The 18,694-nt window shown below is 51.3% G+C and overlaps 1 protein-coding gene across 2 annotated transcripts in view; it reads right to left on the reverse strand.

The window, feature by feature from the left end:
* The window catches only part of LGR6 (leucine rich repeat containing G protein-coupled receptor 6), a 152,684-nt gene that overhangs the window by 55,043 nt on the left and 78,947 nt on the right, over positions 1-18,694 (reverse strand). For both annotated transcript variants that reach the window (XM_032133239.1, XM_032133238.1), the window contains exon 4: positions 18,058-18,129. In XM_032133239.1, the coding sequence (XP_031989130.1) occupies positions 18,058-18,129 (72 nt within the window). The remainder of the gene's footprint in view (positions 1-18,057; positions 18,130-18,694) is intronic.

An 18,694-nucleotide genomic window follows, 5' to 3' on the forward strand; every position in this document is an offset into this window, starting at 1 on the left:
CTACTCTCTTCTGGAAGCAGAAAAGCTGAAGTTCTTGGCACGGAATTGTTAGTAATTATATCAATTATACTAAACAAAAACCAACCCAACAGTTCTCTCCTTTCTTCAGTGTGTGACTCTGGCTCTGTAAGTGTTTTGTGTTATGATTTATACCTGAGGTAATTGGGCCGATTAGTGGGTAAATGAGACAGCACAGGCCAGGGCTGGCTCCTCACCTTCCACGGAGATGTTTTAATCTTTATTTCACCAAATCACTCAATTGGTTTTCCTTGCAAGCTTTAACCCGTTGCTTGCTTGCAGAGGAAGACGCCTCGCTCACGGAGCTGCTGGATGGCTTAGGAGAGGGACTCATCCCACACCTGCTGTCAAGCAGTGCTATGGGTCTGGAGAGAGGAAGACACACAGTGACTCCAGACGTCAGCATGGACAAGATTTCCAAGTGACTTCATGGGCTCAAGCAAGGCTCTGCAGGGCACTGGCCTGTCTGTTGTGTGCAGGAGGAGGTGATTTTAAGTGGGATGTTCAAGAACAACAGCTTGTGAAAACCAGCAGCTGCTGAAAGTCTCAGCTTCCAGCTTTAGAGCTGCATCTGCTGCTGAGAGTTACGGGGTGTATGGAAAGCTTCAACATGACACTGACTCAAAAGTCCTGCAGTCACCTCAGACTTTACTCCATTTTCCCTTGTAGGGACTACAGGGTTAGGGAGAGAGGGAGCTGCCTGGAAGAACACCCAAGGTCTGCTGGTCTGAGGCATCTTTTTCCCTGAGCAGGTGTTCACATTTGTGCAGAGCCATGGTGAGAGGAGCAAGTCAGCACCAAATGTGAGTGTACCTGAGCTTGCCAGTTGCTTCCTTTGCTGCTGCTGTGGAGTGACAGCTCTGGGGAGGCAGAAGAACCTGTGTGGGATGGGAAAGGGAAGCATTTCCTTGGGCGGGACATTTTCGGGTCGGCTTCATATTGGGTTCCAGCATGCCTTGGAAGAGCCCCTTCATTGCTTTGAACCTTGTCTGTTTGATGAATATTTGAGGAGAAATCAACTGTCTTCTTGCCAGGAGCAGTCCAGAGAGGATGGTGGGATCAGGAACACTTATAGAAGGAACCAGGCAAATAGGGAAGTCCTTTTCTAAGGAGAAAAGGTCAAGAGTGGGAGATTCCTCCTTTCCAGAAGACAAGCCAATGCCACCAGTGCAGCCACTCGGGAGGTCTGGCCAGGGGTGGGGTGCATGCAGCCATCAGTGCAGTGAGTGTGTCGTGAGGTTTGTGTTAATCCTGACCTATAATCTGAGATCTTGCATTTTCTGTGTCACAGATCCAGCAGTTTCCAAGAACTGTCTTGTCCCAAGAACTGCTTCCCGAGTGTTTTGGAGGAGGTACAAGTGCATTTCCGAGCTGTTGGTAACATGACTGGCAGAATAACCAGAATAACCAGGGGATAACCAGAACCAGTCTCTCTGTTCCCTAACAGATGTGGTGCAGATCTCAAGCTATGACTGGCAGAAGCAAATTTACTCATATTTTACCATTTTCTTCTGGCTGTGAAGCATTTACAGGGGGAGTTGCAGCCTGGAAACCAACAGAAATGCTCAATACCACGCTGTCAGGAGGCATCCCAAATTTTGCTGCTGTTTTTTCCTTCCTCTCACACATCAGAGCCAGTAAGAGCTCTCTGTCTGCGTGTCTTAGGCCAGTCACGTGCAGTAACTGGCCTGCAGCATAGACTGGGATGTTCCCCACAGCCCAATCACCACAGGGCACTGGGACCTCAAACTGCAGCCCATTATCACAGTATTTTTTGCAACATATTGGGCTATTATTTCCCTTGATAAAGCTGGAGGATACTTGCCACCGAAGATCATGTGCAGCACTGAGTGGGGCAGGGCTGGGCTGATCTCTCTCCAGACCAGGGAGCTCCTCTGTGGTTCCCTGTCCACAGCAGAACACAGGACGTAAAGAAAGGACGTTCTGGAGGGAGAGCTGTGGCCACTGGCGGTGTGAGGGCTGAGCCAGCAGCTCGGCAAGGAAGTGCTGGTCTCCCATCCCTCCCACCCCAGCCCTGAGACACGAGAGAGGTGCTCCTGTCTCCCTGGCCCCAGTGTGGTTGTGTGTCAGCTGAACAGAGCTGAGCTCACCAGAAATGTCTAATTGGTGCCTTCAGGCAATCGCGTCTCTCTTCCTGTCTGAGTTTATCTTGAAAGGCTCGACTGAGTTACCTCCTCTCCCATAATAGGATCTGAGTTCCTTGTAGTAACATAAGGAGGAGGTGATGTCACTGCAGCTAAACTTCTCCGATAACTTACTGACGACTGGGGCCAACACCTCAGCTTCTTTCTCAGGCAAAGCTCCCAGACTGAGTCAGTGCCTGGCTGGTGAGCTCCTGGGGAATTGCTGTGCGAGGAGCTGAGGGCACGGCGAGGGAGGACGGCTCCGGAGTCACCCTGCTCGAGGCCACTCTGTCCCCCACAGCCACACTGCCCTGCCAGCCAGCTCCACACGTGCTGCTCTTTCTGCCTAGCTCAGCACCCGCTGGGGCCCGCCCGACACACTGAGGCAGGAGCGTCTGGGTCCCTGAGCCTGCCCAGATAACCCAGAGGAGGAGCAAGGGTTCTTCTGTCAGCTGGTACCAACTGGGGTAGGACAAAGGCAGCCAGGGACTGCAGTGCTCACCTGGAAAGGGGGACACTGGGTTAAATTTCTGCTCTGCCTGTTATGTCTTTGCTGTCATAACGTACTGTAGATGCAGTGGGAGAATGGAGCTGTTGGAGTGGTCCCAGAGGAGGCCACACTGACAGCTGGAGCCCTTCTGCTCTGGAAACAGGCTGAGAGAGCTGGGGCTGTTCAGGCTGGAGAAGAGAAGGCTCTGGGGAAACCTCAGAGCTCCTTCTAGTGCCTAAAGGGGGCCTATAAGAAAGATGGGGCCAGACTTTCTAGTGGGGTCTGTAGCAATAGGACAAGTGGTGATGGTTTTAAACTAAAAGAGGGAAGATTCAGACTAGATATAAAGAAGAAAGTTTTTATGATAAGGTAGTGAAACACCAACACAGGCTGCCCAGAGAGGTGGTGGATGTCCCTTCCCTGGAAACATTCAGGGTTGGATGGGGCTCTGAGCAGCCTGCTGTAGCTGAAGATGTCCCAGGTCATTGCAGGGGATTGGACAAGAAGACCTTTAAAGGTCGCTTTCAACCCAAAGCATTCTGTGATTCTGTGAATGCCACATTATTGCCTTGTAGCTCCTATACCTGGGCTCTCTGCCCCTGCCACAGAAGGGCTCACAGCCCTCAAGCAAGACTCACCAGTGCTGCCTGGTTCTATTTCCAGCTGAAAACTTGTGAAAACCGTCCCAGGCAGTGAATGGAGGTTCAAGACACAAACATGTTTGCAGTTGGCTGTGGAACAGGACCCGGTGAGAAAGTTTGCAGGGCTCTGTTTGGACTGCAATGAGTCTTCCCTCCTGACTCAATGGGGCATGTTTCTGTGGGAAGCTCTCCACAAGGGATGCTCAGGAAATGAAATCAGAGCAATACCTAGACTCCACACAAAGTGCCTTTGGTGTAGACAAGAGGGCTTTGTTATCCCCAGTTGCAAACACCTCCAAAACCCCTCAGGTCAGAACGGTACAAGAAGGATTGCCAAAATCTCTGTGCAGTTATAGAAACTGCTGAAAGCTGGGCAGCCATGCCAGCTCCCCAACCAGCCTCTCCCTGGGCCCTGGCATTGCCCCCTTGGCCACGGCGCCAGGCACAGGGAAACGGAGAAGGTGCAGGAAGAAGCTGGAGGCTGAGCAGAGTGGCTCAAAGGCTCACCAAGCAGTGGGGCCTGCATATTTGTTGGGAAACATGGTGTTCGTCAAGCATAAGGCAGCCAGAAAAGAGAAGGGAGAGCAGCTCTCAGGACAGAAGGAACGGGACATGCTGGGGAGAGGGGCTCTGAACAGCTCATGGCACACTGGAGTGCAGGCTCCAGCTCTGGGGCCCTCAGCAGAGAAACACATGGTTTTTGTGGGTCCAGAGGAGCCCATGGAGATGCTCTGAGGGATGGAGCCCCTCTGCTCTGGAGCCAGGCTGGGGGAGCTGTGGGTGCTCACCTGGAGAAGAGAAGGCTCCAGGGAGACCTCAGAGCCCCTTCCAAGGCCTAAAGGGGCTCCAGGAAAGCTGGAGAGGGACTGGGGACAAGGGAAGAAGGGACAGGACACAGGGAATGGCTTCCCAGTGCCCGAGGGCAGGGCTGGATGGGATCTTGGGAAGGAATTCCGCACTGTGAGGGTGGGGAGGCCCTGGCACAGGGTGCCCAGAGAAGCTGTGGCTGCCTCTGGATCCCTGGAAGTGTCCAAGGCCAGGCTGGATGGGGCTTGGAGCAGCCTGGGCTAGTGGAAGGTGTCCCTGCCCATGGCAGGGGGTGGAATGGGATGGGCTTTAAGGTTTCTTTCTACACAAACCATTCCATGATTCTAAGATAGACGTTGCCAGTTTAAATATGTCCATTCCTTGCTCATCTCCCTATGTCCAGTTTACCCAGAGCTCCTCTGTGGTTCATCAGGAGTGCTTACACATCAGTGCTTGAACACCTGGGACCCGTCTTCCCTTTGCACTGACGTGTCTATTGCATGGAACAACTGTTGTCCATCGTTTCTATCGAGTCATCACCAGGGACATGCAGCAAGCCCTGGGCGCTCATGTGGATAAGTGAGGGAGTTAAGGCTCATGATATAACATGGGTTATGTCCTGACAAAGGTTAATGGAAACACACTGGAACTTATTACATGACTCTGTGAGGCAGGAGTGTGTATGTGGATTGTGGATGTGAGCTGTGATTATTATTCCTTTAGTGCTCACAGTGCACCCAGAACACACAGTGAGGGCACCAAGGCAGCACGTGCCTTTTCCTGAAAGCTCTTACAGCCTGAGATGGGAAGTGGCAGCGTGTTGGAGAGGGGGATGAAGGTGGAGTTAAGTTTCAGTGTTTGTCAGAGTCTCTTCTGAGGGACCTCTGCTTATTGAAAGGTGGGTTCTGCAGTCACTGTAGCATGGGCAGAGAAAGGTAGGAACAATCTGGGTAGATGTGTGACCACCAGTGGCCCTGCTGGATTGCTGCAGTCAATACAGAGAAGTTTGGAGGTGACTGCAGCACCCAGTGGGCACAGCCAGGCAGGTACAGCCACTGCCAAGCTGCTGGACAAGCACAGCTCCAAACACCACCTGTGCTGTGACCTCTTCATTGGCAGCACAAGCGGGAATTCTGGAGGTGCTGGGGTGTGGCCAGGGAGTCCCTCACCATCACCCCCTTCCAAGGGTTGCCAACCACCTGCTCAATGAATGGGAAAATTAGAAAGTGAAGTCTCAAGAGAGAAATTGACTCAGGGGATCATCATGGACATGCTGGCCCAACTCAAGGTCATTGGGACCCGAATGACCTACTCTCTGTACGTGCCAGGAAAGGATTTCAAAAGAGAGAAAGCTGCTGCTTTTTACACACTGTGTGCACAGATGGGGCATCTGATGCAGCTGGGGCAGTTTCTCTGTCTTGTATCTACACACACCATCCTTGGGAGGAGATACCAATTCATGCAGACACCTATTTTTCTGTATTATTTTCTAGTTCTGAAGTGACTGAAGTTTGCTAAGCTTTTAGCTGTTAGCCTGATAAACCACACAACACTCTTGTCTTCCTGGGACATGAATCCAGGGATCCTTCACAGCACTGACACTCACAAGCATGAGATACACGGACATTGCCCTTACATAAATTTCAGTGCAACTCATGGCTCAAAACCAGCAAGTAATGAATGAAAAACAAATGGAGCACGGATTTCTTGTGGCACTGCTAAAGTGAACTGCTCCTTGAGGACGATACATTGAACAGCTTGTGTGTGGTCATTAAATCTTCCTCTCAAAAATGCTGTTGAGACCATTGTACTGGGAGAACCACATTGCATTTCATGGTTTTTTTACTGCTAAGCAGAAAAGACTCTAATCTGACCAGCTGAGTTCCTCCTACTGACAGGAAAAAATCCATGTCTGTGATGTACCCACTAGCCATGCCTGCCTCCTTTCTGACTTGCTCCCCGAACAGTGGTTGCAAATTCAAATCCCTCCAGCTCTGGAGTGTAGAGAAATTCCTCCCTGGTTAGAGGGTAAGCTGCTCCTTGCACTTGTATTTTTGGGCAAGACGATCTCCTCTGGTAGATTTCCCTGAGGGCTGCACAAGTGTGTGCTGGGTCATGTGCAGGGGGCTGTGGGGAGCAGAGATGCTCAGCTCTGCTTTGGCACCCCTGCTCTGATGGGCTGTGTCAGCTTGGGGGGCTGGTTTTGCCAGATAAAAGGGACGGGTGGGGACAGGGACATTTTTCTTTTGCTTTCCAAGTGTAGGAAAAGCACATCTCCCCCAGCCTTACTCTCACAGAACTTGAAACCAGTTATAGGGTCTTTCTATAGCCAGAAGAGAAAAGCAGATTCCTCCAGAGTGTGATTCATCCCCCAGAGAGGGCTCTGAGATAACAGAGATGATTCACCCTCTGCAGATGCTGATCATTTTCCACTGCTGCTGGGGTGAGGTAACATCTAGACAGCCACGGTCAGAGGAGACAAATCCACCTGGTCTGCCTGAGGGAGACCTGGGCACAGCAGAAACTTATCCAAAGTGAAGGAAGGTTGTGTAGTGAGACACCACCATGGTGGTGACTCAGAGGAATTTGATCTCCTTCCTGGTGGTATTTTAGGATCCTCCACCATGAGGGAAGGATCCAGCACCCCAGTCTCAGCAGAGGCACAAAGATACCAGTGCACTGGTCCCAGCCACTCAAATCCCAACCACAAACCTGGCCCAGGCTTCTTTGCATCCATGCCAAATGCCAGCACGGCTGATCCCCTGCTGTTACCTGTGGGCTGCAGGGAAGCTGCTTGTTGGGTCCTACCAAGAGCACAATGACCAAGCCACAGTTTTTGCCCCAGTAAAAGACAGCGATGCATGTTCTGCCAAGTGGATTTACCAATGGCTTTTGAAAATGCATTGTTGCTCTTCATTGCAGTAAAAATGACCATGCTTTTCAGAGGTACTGGGGAACACACTCCAAACAGCATGGGGAGATGAGCTGAACGGCACAGAAAGTTGCTGCAATAAGAAATAAGGTCCAGCCATGCTCGCTCTTTCCCAGTCAGGGATACTCTTGAACCCAGACCTGGGATTTGGATCAGGCCCGTATAAACAGAGGAACGAGTCCAAAATCTGAATCTTGAACTGTATTTGTATTCTAATACACCTCAAATTCTAATTCTCCTCAAACCTGGTCTGACCTTGCTAAGCTATTGTTGCCAGTCCTGGTGACAAACACAGATCTCCAGTGGCAGCTCAGCCTGGGTGGAGGGAAGAGCTAGTGCGTGGCAGGTTGGATGACAGCCCGTGGTACACAGAACCAGAGAAACCTTATCTGTTCAAAGTCTGTGCCAAAAAGCAGTAATTCCTCTGAATTCACTTTATAATTGATGAACCAAATTTTGAGAAGTGGCCTCAGGAGAAGACCTCAGTCCCTTCCAGGGACATCAGCCCACCTGAATCAAAATGGTATCATCTCTTCCCTGTCTGTGCACAACTGCACAAGCTACAGGGGCTACTGTGCCATTTTCAGGTGACTCCCAGACTGTGCAAGCTGTACCTGCGAGGAAGGATCATGGTGGTGGAGCCAGAGAGGCTCCTGCTTCCATACAGCTACTGAGGAACACTAGCAGCAGCCAAACTTCAGCAAAGGTTCACCACACCACGGCTACCTCAGTGTGTGAAAATTAACTGAGGTACATCCAGATGTGTGGCACATCTGCCTGCAATGTTCTCTTGAATGCGGTAAATGTCTGCTCTTGGACCCTCCCAGACTCTCTTCTTTGTAGAAATATTGTTAAACCCTGAAGTGCCAAAATGGAGATCAGACTTCTGAGAACAGGAGTGGGGACAAAACTCCACTGACTCGGTTGTGCTGCTGTCCAGAGCTGCCTGCTGGGAAGAGGGGCCTCAAGGAAAAGGGGATTTCAGAGATGGAACAGGAAGGTTTTTAGCAGCGTCCTCTCAAGTGGAAGGACAGCACGCTGCTGACACTGTGATACCCGTGCTGGGCTCCTTTTCCTGCTGCAGGAACGCTTGCTGCTGCAGAGGCGTCCATAAGAGGTGAAATCTGAGGTCCTGTGTGCTCAGCAGCAGCGATCACCAGGGAAACATCTGCGGTCACTTTGCTTCAGTCCGTATACTCCATCAGAGCTACCTCGCTGCTCCTCCCTGACCTCCTTTTCCCTGTGCTCCAGAAGGACTCTGTAGCCAGTAAATCAGGCTACGGGGCTGAGGTGGTCTTGCCACGAGACAGCTCCTGTGCCAGCAGACTGTAGGGCACTGCTCTGCTGTATTGACTTCATAGATACCTGTTTTCCCATAGCTTTTATCCTCTAAACAACCAATGGAAACAACACCTTCCCAAAACTGCACAGCATCATGTGTGATTTATAGAGAAGAATATTGCTGTGAACAGCAAACTGTCAAATCTCAATCAGATCAAAGAAGTGAAATGAGGAATGAACTGACTGGGCTCTTCAGGCCATGTTGATTCCAAAGGAATTTTTTTCTTCCTTCTGTCATAAGAATTTATATGCTTGTGAGAATCTGATCTGATGGGAAGAGCCTTCCTCCTTTGTCTACATCAAAGTCCACATGTTGTTGAATTGCTATAAGTCATTTTTTGCATTTTAATCTCTGGCCATATGTATGAAAACAATTACCTGCCTTAAGGGACAGAGGATGAAGCAGCCTTTATTGCATTTCCACAGGAGCCCAAATGGTGGCCAACTAATGGGATGGAGGAAGTGGATTGTTTTAGTTAGAGGTACAATTAACCTGCATGCAGAGTTACATATCAGGCTGATTTAGCACTTATTGATTATGGGTCAAGTACAGCTGGAGTGGAATCAGAATATAATTGGAAATTACACCTTTAGCAACCAGGAAAATGATTTCAGTATTTTTAAGAACAATGTGTATGGCGCAGTTTCTCCTCCAGTTTGCGTCCCATCAGCAAAGGATTCAGCAGGCCAGAGGAGCAGAGGACAGCACTGCTGTCATACAAGGGTCAGAAACGAGAAGGTGCTGCTGGTGGGGACGGTGCTGAAGGGACCAGAGTGCTCCTCAGGGAGACTGTGGCTGAGTTCAGCTGGGAACAGCCGGTTTGTGGCAGAGTGGCAAGAGAATTCTGCAAATATTCCAGAGGGATGCAAGACTGTGATGGAGAAAGGGGAACTAAAATGAGAGCAAGGCCAGGATCGCAGGGAATGGGGCCTCTTGGGCTGTCGCCCACCATCTGTGCATACTGGTGCTGACTGTGGCTACCTGTGCATGGGGTGCATTAGCCACGGGGTAGCAGAGTGTGGTTGGCTGCAGGGGACTGACGTGCTGGCATGGAGGGAAGCAGATACTTTCCTGCACATGGGAGGAATTGCCAAGAGACACAGTCACGGGTTGTTTTCCTGGATGTCATCAAGACAAACAGCAGGAGAGTCAGTCCTTGTGGGATACAGAGCTAGGGAATCACCCACAAGGCTCGCACCCAGTGTTTGCCAGCAGAATGGAGCATCTTGCCAGGGACACGAGAGAAAACCCAAAGTGCAGTGTGGAAAGGGGGCAAGGGGAGCTTGATCTCATGGTGCAGGATCTTGAGGCTTTAGCTCTTCTGGCTGGCACTAAATCCTCCCTTCCCCCTCCAGGCTGATACAGCCAACACTCACCCTGAAGAGCCAGACACATGCTAAGCACCTTCCCAAAATGCTGATCTGCAAGAAACTCCCAAAAAAGCTTTCCATAGGCACTTGAAAAAGAAAAACCAGGAGTTTATCTTGATCTCTTAATCCACCAGGTTTCTTTTCTCTCTGCTTTCTCTACCTCGACAAGCTTGGTAATTATAATTTATAGCACCTGCTCGCTTTGAAATACCGTGGACTCTTTCTGCCTGGCAGAGGAACAGACACAGTGCCCATCTGCTTTAGGTAAGTGCTCACAAACCACAAAGTCGTTAATTAGACTGACACACGACTCTTCCAGAATGCACACGGTATGCTGTTACTGCACCTATAAACCACCGGCAGGCAGATACTCTGCCAGGGATCACAACTGGATCCCAGCATTACGTAAGGCCTTGGCACCCCTTGCAGGGCTCACAGCATTGCCATCAGGTGTGCGTGTTCTTTCTAATCCTCCCCACCAGGCTTCCCAACATGCTTCCCAGATAAATCAAGCCTGCTGGGAAGCAACTCCCTCACACTTGGTAGGAGGCTCGGTCTCCAGAGCTTGGCCTTGTCTTCTTTTGGAATCCAAGTTCCTCTTTGTACTCATCTAGTGAAACCTGCCAAGGTCTCCTTCCTGACAGCTGGGGCTCCAGACAGTGATGCCTCCACATCCTGTAGCTGACAGGGAACAGGGCAGGTCTGCTTCTGGTCTGGGCGTGGCTGCAGCTTTGGAGGACCTGCAGTGAGGGGTGTTTGTAAGCACAGGGGAGTCTGATGTGGATGGGGCTGTCTGGGTGGGTTTCACACTTGCCCCCTCAGGGTGGCAGACATCCATGGGGCAGAGTGAGCCATGGACAGCTCTGGCTGGGGAAAGCCAAACCCTCTGTGAAGGGATGGTGCAGACCACAGGAGGTCTCTGATGACAAATGGTTGGTGATACCCAGTGATCCAACCTGGAGCAGCCATGCCTTGGGTCAGTACATGGGGTGAGGGGCAATGGGCATCCTAGACCTACAAATGCCCTCTTGGCACAGAGTTATGTTGAATGACTGGAAACCTCCTCCTGGCTGGCCGCTATTCATAGCACCTGTGTGAGGGTTTGCTGGAGGAAGCCCTCTTACCGTGTTTGAAATGTTATTTGCCAAAACTCAGGACTGCAACTTCTTTGGTAAGGAAGGATATGGGGGGATCACACAGGGCAATGGGAATATCCGAGAGAAAGAATCCAAAGGGGAGTGCTCTGCCTCTCCCGTCTCACTGAAACTTGCCTGACCCATTATTTTGGCTTGCTGTCTGTCCTGTGAAGGATCTTCAGTAACCTGGGCTCCCAGGGAGTCAGTGTGCCTCACCTAGAGTAGTTAAACTTGGTGTTCTCCCAGTGCTGGCTCCACAGCATGTCTTTTGTGGGGGAACACGCAAAATTCTGTACACCTGAAGCTCATGAGCTGGCAGCTTTGGGAAAGCTCCTTGCCTAAAGACAGGCCCTCATCAGAAGGCAAGAAGAGGGGGAGGCCGACAGAAGCAGAGCAGTGTCTTTGTGACACCTGTGGTTCTCCTTTTTGACCTGGTCTTTTAGAGACAGATGTGAGCAGGACCCAGGCCATGGTACAGAGAGCTTGGCACGGAGAGCAAGCTGGAGCCCTTCAGCTTGTGTTCAGGCTGCCACAAAGCCACACGGGGGGAAGGCATGAGGGGTGCATGTGCCCCAGGCTTTCCTGGGGTCAGGGCACTCTGGAGTGGAGAGTTCATGCTCTGACTGTGCCCCCGACTCTGATCATTCTGGGCAGGGCACTCCTACTTCAACATGCATCAGCACCTGATGAAAAGGAGGAATGACTTCCCTTCTGCCCTCTGGGTGACAGCATTTATTGAAGTTTCCTCCTGCCTGGCCTTCCCTCTCTTCAAGCATGTATGTAAAGCTGATCTGCTGCTGTTGGGGGCTCCCAAACCCCCTGCAGCCTTCCAGCTGGGTCCTTACCTCACTGCATGCATCCCACAGAGCCTGAGGAGTGCCTGCTGCCTGCATTGCCCAGCACTCTGAGCCAGCAAGCAGAGGGACTTGAGTACAGGTCCGAATATGCCTCCTGCCTGGGAACCGAGCTTGGACCCCAGCAGTGCAGCAAAGGGACGCTGCAGTTCAGTTCCAAGTGCCACCAAAGCTTGGGCCGTGTGTCCTATCTCATCCTCTCTAAATGCCCACAAGCCAAGACAGCTGCCACATTTGGAGACAATTGGAGTTCACTGACAGTTTTTTGCTACATTTCAACTCTAACTTTGTGCTGTGCAGGTAGTGAGTTCCAGCCTCTCTCTGTCCCACAGAAGCTAGAGCCTCCCTTTCTGTCCCACTTGTCTGGTCACCTCATCCCTTGAATTGATTGGCAAGTTTTTCTGATAGAACTAAGCTGAAAACAATTGATCTCAGTCTCCACTTAGTTCTGCTGCCTCTGTTGTAATCCTGAGAAAAGATTTGTGCATTGAGAAGTCTGTCTTTCCTCTCCTGGGTCAGCTTGTCCCTAAGGGATACACACTTCCCCTTCAAATCCTGCTTGAATCCCAGAATGACAAACATGGACACCATATGTAAATATCTGAAAGAGCAAGAAAATAACCAACACACAATCCCTTTCTGTCTGGTACTGGTTCCACCCCACTCCTCTTGGCTCCCATTTTCACCCCCTTCCCAGCTGTCCTGCTTGCTTAGGATGTGCTGCCAACATGCAAACAGAGAGTTAATATTTCACCAAGTGCCGTACAAGTCTGGTAACTCATGGACTGTCATGATGTGCCATGAAACCACTTCCCCTCCTGAATGGAAAAAAGGAGTCTCTGGGCAGCACAAATACACTGGGGCTCAGATGGCCTGACTGGTAATGCTTGAAAACCACGCTGAGGGTGACCTATAGGTGTTCCAGGCTGGCGAATTTTTTGGCAATGGATACACAAGAGTCTCATAAACTTGCGGAAAATGACTCAGATATTTGAAAAAGAGGGGAAAAAATCACTCTAATGCAGACCTGCATGGAGTCTCCTGGTCTGAGGTGAGTAGCCACATTTGGAGAAGCCATGGCAGCACCAGTGGAAAGCAAGCAGAGCATCTCAGCCCTGTATTCCCCTTCAGGCACAGCGCTGTCCATGCTGTGCCACTGTGTTGGGTGGAGAGCATCTCTAAACATGAAGGAGAACTGTAGGACTCTGCAAGCACTGGCTGCTCCCACAGGGGAGCAGCACAGGATGAGACCCAGGATGCTTTCCAGGTCATGCTTGCACCAGTGTGAGGCACAGCTGTGGTACCATCTTGTAACACACCGTGTGTCTCCAGAAATATCCCCACCCACCCGGAGCAGGGCTGTGCCTTGCAGCCACGCCAGGCTGTGTCACCAGATGTGGTTCTTGGGCCTTCACTGAGCCCAATGGTCTCTGTGTGAAAAGGAGAAAGTTGCTCTCTGCAGCTGCCTGAAAGGAGGTTATAGTGAGGTGGGGGTCAGGCTCTTTTGCCATGTCTCAGGTGATAGAACAAGAGGAAATGGCCTTAAGATGTACCAGGGGAGATTCAGATTAGAGATTAGAAATTGATTTTTCACTGAAAGAGTGGTCAGACATTGGGATAAGTTGCCCAGGGAGGTGGTAGAGTCATTGTATCTGGAGGTGTCCAAGAGGTGTCTGGGTGTGACACTCGGGGATGTGGTGGAGGGGTCAATGTGGTGGCCCTGGGCTGATGGTTGGATTAGGTGATCTTGAAGGTCTCTTCCAACCTCGACGATTCTGTGACTCTGTGAAAGTGCAAATCATCATCTTTGTCTGCACATGCCCTCCACGCTTTAAAGAAGTCAGGCTCGAGACAGAGAAAGGGTTTGGTGTGGTCCTGATGCGAGGCAGAGCTGGGCTGTGCCTGTCCCTGTGAAGAATAACCATCCTGTGGAACACCCATCCTAGAGAACAGCTCCCTGCTGTCCTCTCCATGCTGAGGGCAGGTTTCACTGCAGCCTGTGGGTGATCTGTGCTCAGGGTCCTTCTGAGAAGCACTTTCTGCCCTTCCTTTAACCCCCTCAGACAAGGAAGAGTTCTCCATTGCATGGAACCCTTCTGAAACTTTTGCTTCCAGAAGAGACTGCCCCGCAGCTGTTCGTAGAGCTGGGCCCAGCCTCAGGGGCACACATGGAGAAGTGATGGCTGGGGACCTGACTGACCTCCTACAGCTTTACCCTGAATTCCTGTGAGCACAGAACAGGATGGGTGAGCTGGGTTCACTGATGGGATACCTACAGAAGTTACTGCTGTTTTGCTGTTTGCTTTTTGTTACAGAAATCTTTTTCTGGAGCTCTTCATCTTATTGGCACAGGGTGCCCAGAGAAGCTGTGGCTGCCCTGTCCCTGGAAGTGTTCAAGGCCAGGTTGGACAGGGCCTGGAGCACTGTGGCCTAGAGGAAAGTGCCCATGGCAGGGGGCTGGAATGAGATGAGCTTTAAGGTCCCTTCCAATCCAAACAGCTCTATGATTCTATGGGTTTTGTGCACTCTGTCCCAAATACTTCCTCTCCTGGTGTCTGGTGGTTACACGTTCCCATTGTGCCATTGCAGAGTCTCAAATGAGGCGTGGAAACATCTTAACGTGGTGAGTGGAGGCAGGACACCTAGGTCCTACTCCTGACTTTGCTCTTGCCCTCGGGAGGATCACTTTGCCTTCCCATGTTTGTGCCGTTCTGGCCAGAGCAGTGGCAGTGAAGAACTCCTGGGAAAGCACTTCTGAGTGTGCAGACAGAGACAACTGTGCTCAGGTGCATGAGGGACAAGATCCCACAGCAGTTTGCCCTGCAACTTTCTGTGTCTACCAGTTCCCATTTATTTGCTCCCTGTGGCTTAACTTATCCCTTGCCTGTTTTTCTGATCAGGGGAGATGTGATGAAGAGGACCCAGCCTAACTGCAGCAGGTCCCACCTTCCTGAGGAGACGAGTGGGATACCTGCCTGGCTCAGGGAGAGAGCTGTTTCCAACAGATCTGTGCTGTTCCCAATACATGTCTCTTAATTTTTTGATACTCTTGGCCAGTTCTCAAATGGGCCTCCCAAAAAGGGTGATAATTAGTCATCTGTGTGAATCCGACAGGACAAGAGGAAACAGCCTCAGGCTGTGCCAGAGGAGGTTCAGGTTGGACATCAGGAAGAGTTTCTTCACTGAGAGGGTTGTTAGGCACTGGAAGGAGCTGCCCAGGGAGGTTTGGAGTCCCCATCCCTGGAGGTGTCCAAGGAAGGACTGGATGTGGCACCCAGTGCTCTGAGCTGGGGACAAGGTGGGGATGGGGCACAGCTTGGCCTCGATGGTCTTGGAGGTGTTTTCCAACCTTGATGATTCTCTGGTTCTATGCTCTGACTCTAAAGAAGCCCTGGGCACTGTGTGACCATGAGAATGTGTACTGAGGCTCATTGGCTGGAGGGGCACTTTAGACTCCATCCCATGAAAAGTTGATTTTCCTCGCAGGAGTTTTCCTTTGAACTTGCTTGCTCCCACTGTGCCTGGTGCCTGGTGAATACGCTGTGGGCCTGGCTGGGGTGGTTGGGAGCACTGGATGGAGCAGTCCCTTCCCCACCGTGGGCCACAGTGAAGAGCACAGAGACTCTTTGAGTGGATATTTTCCAATGTTCCTTGAAATATGCATTGGCTCTGGTGGCCTTTTCATCACCTTTCCCACCCTGAACTCAGGTCTTGTCAGGCCTAACAGTTTGTTTGTATTTTTTAAGATAGAGGCAGGAGTGGGAGGTCACAGCCCCAGTCCCTCCTCTGCCCAGTTTGTGTCTGGGACAGGATTCAGGGACGATGAGGGGCTGGGAAAGCAATCTGAGCCTCAGAGGAGGAGCTGGGGAAGGCACAGAAGATGTGGCTCTGTTACAGGGGAATGAGGACAGGTATCTTAAAAATGGATGATGAGGAGAGGGGGAGCGAAGGAGCCCAGAGGGACCAGGCATGGGTGCTCGTGCACTGCTGAACTGCAGGGGTGAGGGGCTGAGGGAAGCTCTGAGAGGGCAGTACAGCCTGGACAGGTTGGTTCACAGCAACAAGGCTGCTTGGGAAAGGCAGTAGGTCCCTGCTCAGTCACCTTGGATCCTGGATGGGAACTGACCAGCTTGGGCAGCGTGTTCTGGAGGCAAATGGGACACAGGTGGCTACAGCGGCCTCTGGTCACTGTGCCTGTGGCTCTTGAAAGCAGTCCTGCTGCAGCAGGCATTAGGCATATCCAAGCCAGACCTGCCCAGATACTCAGCCCTCTGATTTTATTTCAAGCCTTGTCTCCCTCAGGTTGTCTAAAGCAGCTTATTTCTTCCTAAAATTTGCTTTTACTCTTCAGTTTCTGCAGGAAGAGCACTGGATCCCAGCTGGCCCTAGCTCCCACTGACCCAACCTTGGAGACACCCGGAAAACCACCCTGGATGAGGTGGCCTCAAAGTGCACCAGGAGCAGGTACCTCTGTGCTAACTCGCACAAGCCATCCTCCCACTCTGCCCCTTAAACGACCCCCAAAGTGTTGCAAGTAGCTTCTTGGAGTGTTTTGCATTTCTCATGTGCCCTGTGGTATTTTGGCAGGAGCTGTGGGCTGAGGAGATGGAGCATGTGGACCTCCCAGCACTGGCCCAGGTCGCCATCCATCAGTGGCGAATGCCCCAGGACTGGTGGCCAGAGCTGCAGTGGTGGCTGTGCAGGCAGCTGAACCTTCAGAAACAGAGGTTGGCTCCCTGCAGCCACGGGCTCTGGTGGCACTGGCTGTCACACACTTGCAAGGCGGAGGAGAGACAGGCTGAGGGGGAAGGGGTGTTCCTGGGGCAGCTGTCTGGCAGTGACCTTCCACGTCACACTTCCCTTGAAAGAGAAGTCACTTGGAGAACAATCTCATCTCAAAACCCCTGGAGTGGGGGGGTCTTGACTCTGGCACTGTTGGTGATGTCAACACAATTTAATAATAACCGCAACCATGCGCCGATGATGTTTCAACAACAAATGTTTCAAATCTCTTCTGGCAGAAAGAACATTCATATCCTGCACAGCCAACACCCCCCTTGCAAATTAATATTTAAATTAATATTTACAGAAACTCCTACTGGGTACTGGGAAGGCCACACATGGAGAACTGTGCCCAGTTTTGGGGTGCCCAGTGTAAGAAGGATGAAGAGGAATGAGACAGGTCCAGTGGAGGGCTAGTGGCTGACTCAGGGTCCCAGGGCATTTGCCCCATGAGTAGAGGTGGAAGGAGCAGGGTTGGTTTCACTTAGCAGAGAAGAGGCTGAGAGGAGAACTGCCAGGGACTCATAACCAAAGGTGATGGAGCCAAGCCCTTCAGGGTGGTTCCAGGTGATCAAACAAGGAGTAATAGCCACAAGTTGCCTTCCAGGAGTTTTAGGTTGGACTTGAGAAAAAGCTTCTTTCCCTGGAAGAGCAGCCCCAGGCTACCAGTGAGAGGGGAATCTGTGCTTGGATAGACAAAGCTGCAACTGCCACCCTGAGTATTTGGGATAGTCCTGCTCCAAGCAGGAGACTCCCAGAAACTGCTCCCAGCTAACATTTCTGTGATAAAAGAGCTGTGTAAGACTAGGACTGAAGTTAAGGATTGAGGGATAATGTCAGTTTTTCGGTGGTTCAGCCCAACTCAGAACGCTCTTACAGGCTTCAGCTGTGCTCCCTGCACCAAACACACCTTCCCTAAATTCACTGGCACTGCCAGGGTCTGGTCTCAACTGTGCCCACACCCAGGAAAACTCTAAGTACTCCAAAGTCGTGTGGATTTTAGTGAGCACAGGAGCATAAACCTGCTGTGGGTATAGGTCCTTCGAAGGAAAAGCACAATCCCAGCCTCAGCTTCTTCCCAAGGCTGAATTGCTGGAAGTCTTTAAAGCAGTTCTTCCCTGGCACAATTATCCTGCACTTGGGTGAAACGGCCCAGCTTGCACTTGGACAACCCAGAGTGTCCTCTGTGCTTGCTGGCAGGTCCCTTCCCCACTGTGGGCCACAGTGCAGAGCACAGAGACTCTTTGAGTGGATATTTTCCAATGTTCCTTGAAATATGCATTGGCTCTGGTGGCCTTTTCATCACAATGCACACATGGGGAGCTGTAATTTCAACATCCTCTACCAAGACAGTGTTTCTTCCTTGAAAACTGCCCTCCCCTCCCTTCCACTCTAAGTGACAGTAATCTTTGCATAAATTGGAAAAGAAAAGGAAGAAGGAACAGAACATCCTTGACAAAGGAACTAATGACTCAAATGCTGGGAAGCCTGGGGCCCCCAAGGGACTGTGCAGCTCGTAGCATTGATTTTTAATGACTTACAGAGATTGGAGATTTGGAAGATCTCTCAGTGCCTCTGCAGGGATGCGGCTCAGCTGATTGTTCTGCAACATCCTATAATTAGAAAAAAGAAAACTTTGTTAAAAAAACAACAGCAACAGCCTGACACGAAATGGAAGATGTTGCTGCTTGTTTCTGAAGATGTTCTGGGCTCTTGCTGGAAAGCTGGAGTGGTTGGAAAGCACCATGTTGGCCAGCCAGGGCTCTTAAGCAAGCTTAAGGTGGCCAGCCAGTGAGCTGCAGCCCAGTCCGGCCCAGGACTTGCAGCAGAAGGGCCGAGGGGTGAGTTTGGTGCTGCACTGGGGGTCTGCTGGGAGGATGTCACCACAAAGGGGCCTCTGCCCTGCAGATGTGCATCTGTTACCCCAGACTGGCACCAGTGGTCTGAGCCAGGCTGTGCCACATTTATCCTGGAGTCAGGCATCCTCCGCCCGTGCGTGCCAGTGGTTCCCTCCAGAGGGGGTGGAAAGCAGCCCGTGGCAGGTTTCCTATCCCACTGTGGCCAGCTGCAGACACAGCGGGTGAGGAGCCGCTCCACAGCTGTTTGCTCAGGGACCTGGCAGCCTTGGCACCGCCTGCAGCAGTGACTGGAATTGCTGTGGAAACAACCAAACCAGCT

Source organism: Corvus moneduloides, chromosome 24 (genome assembly GCF_009650955.1).
Source record: "Corvus moneduloides isolate bCorMon1 chromosome 24, bCorMon1.pri, whole genome shotgun sequence".
Classification (NCBI taxonomy): Eukaryota; Metazoa; Chordata; class Aves; order Passeriformes; family Corvidae; genus Corvus; species Corvus moneduloides.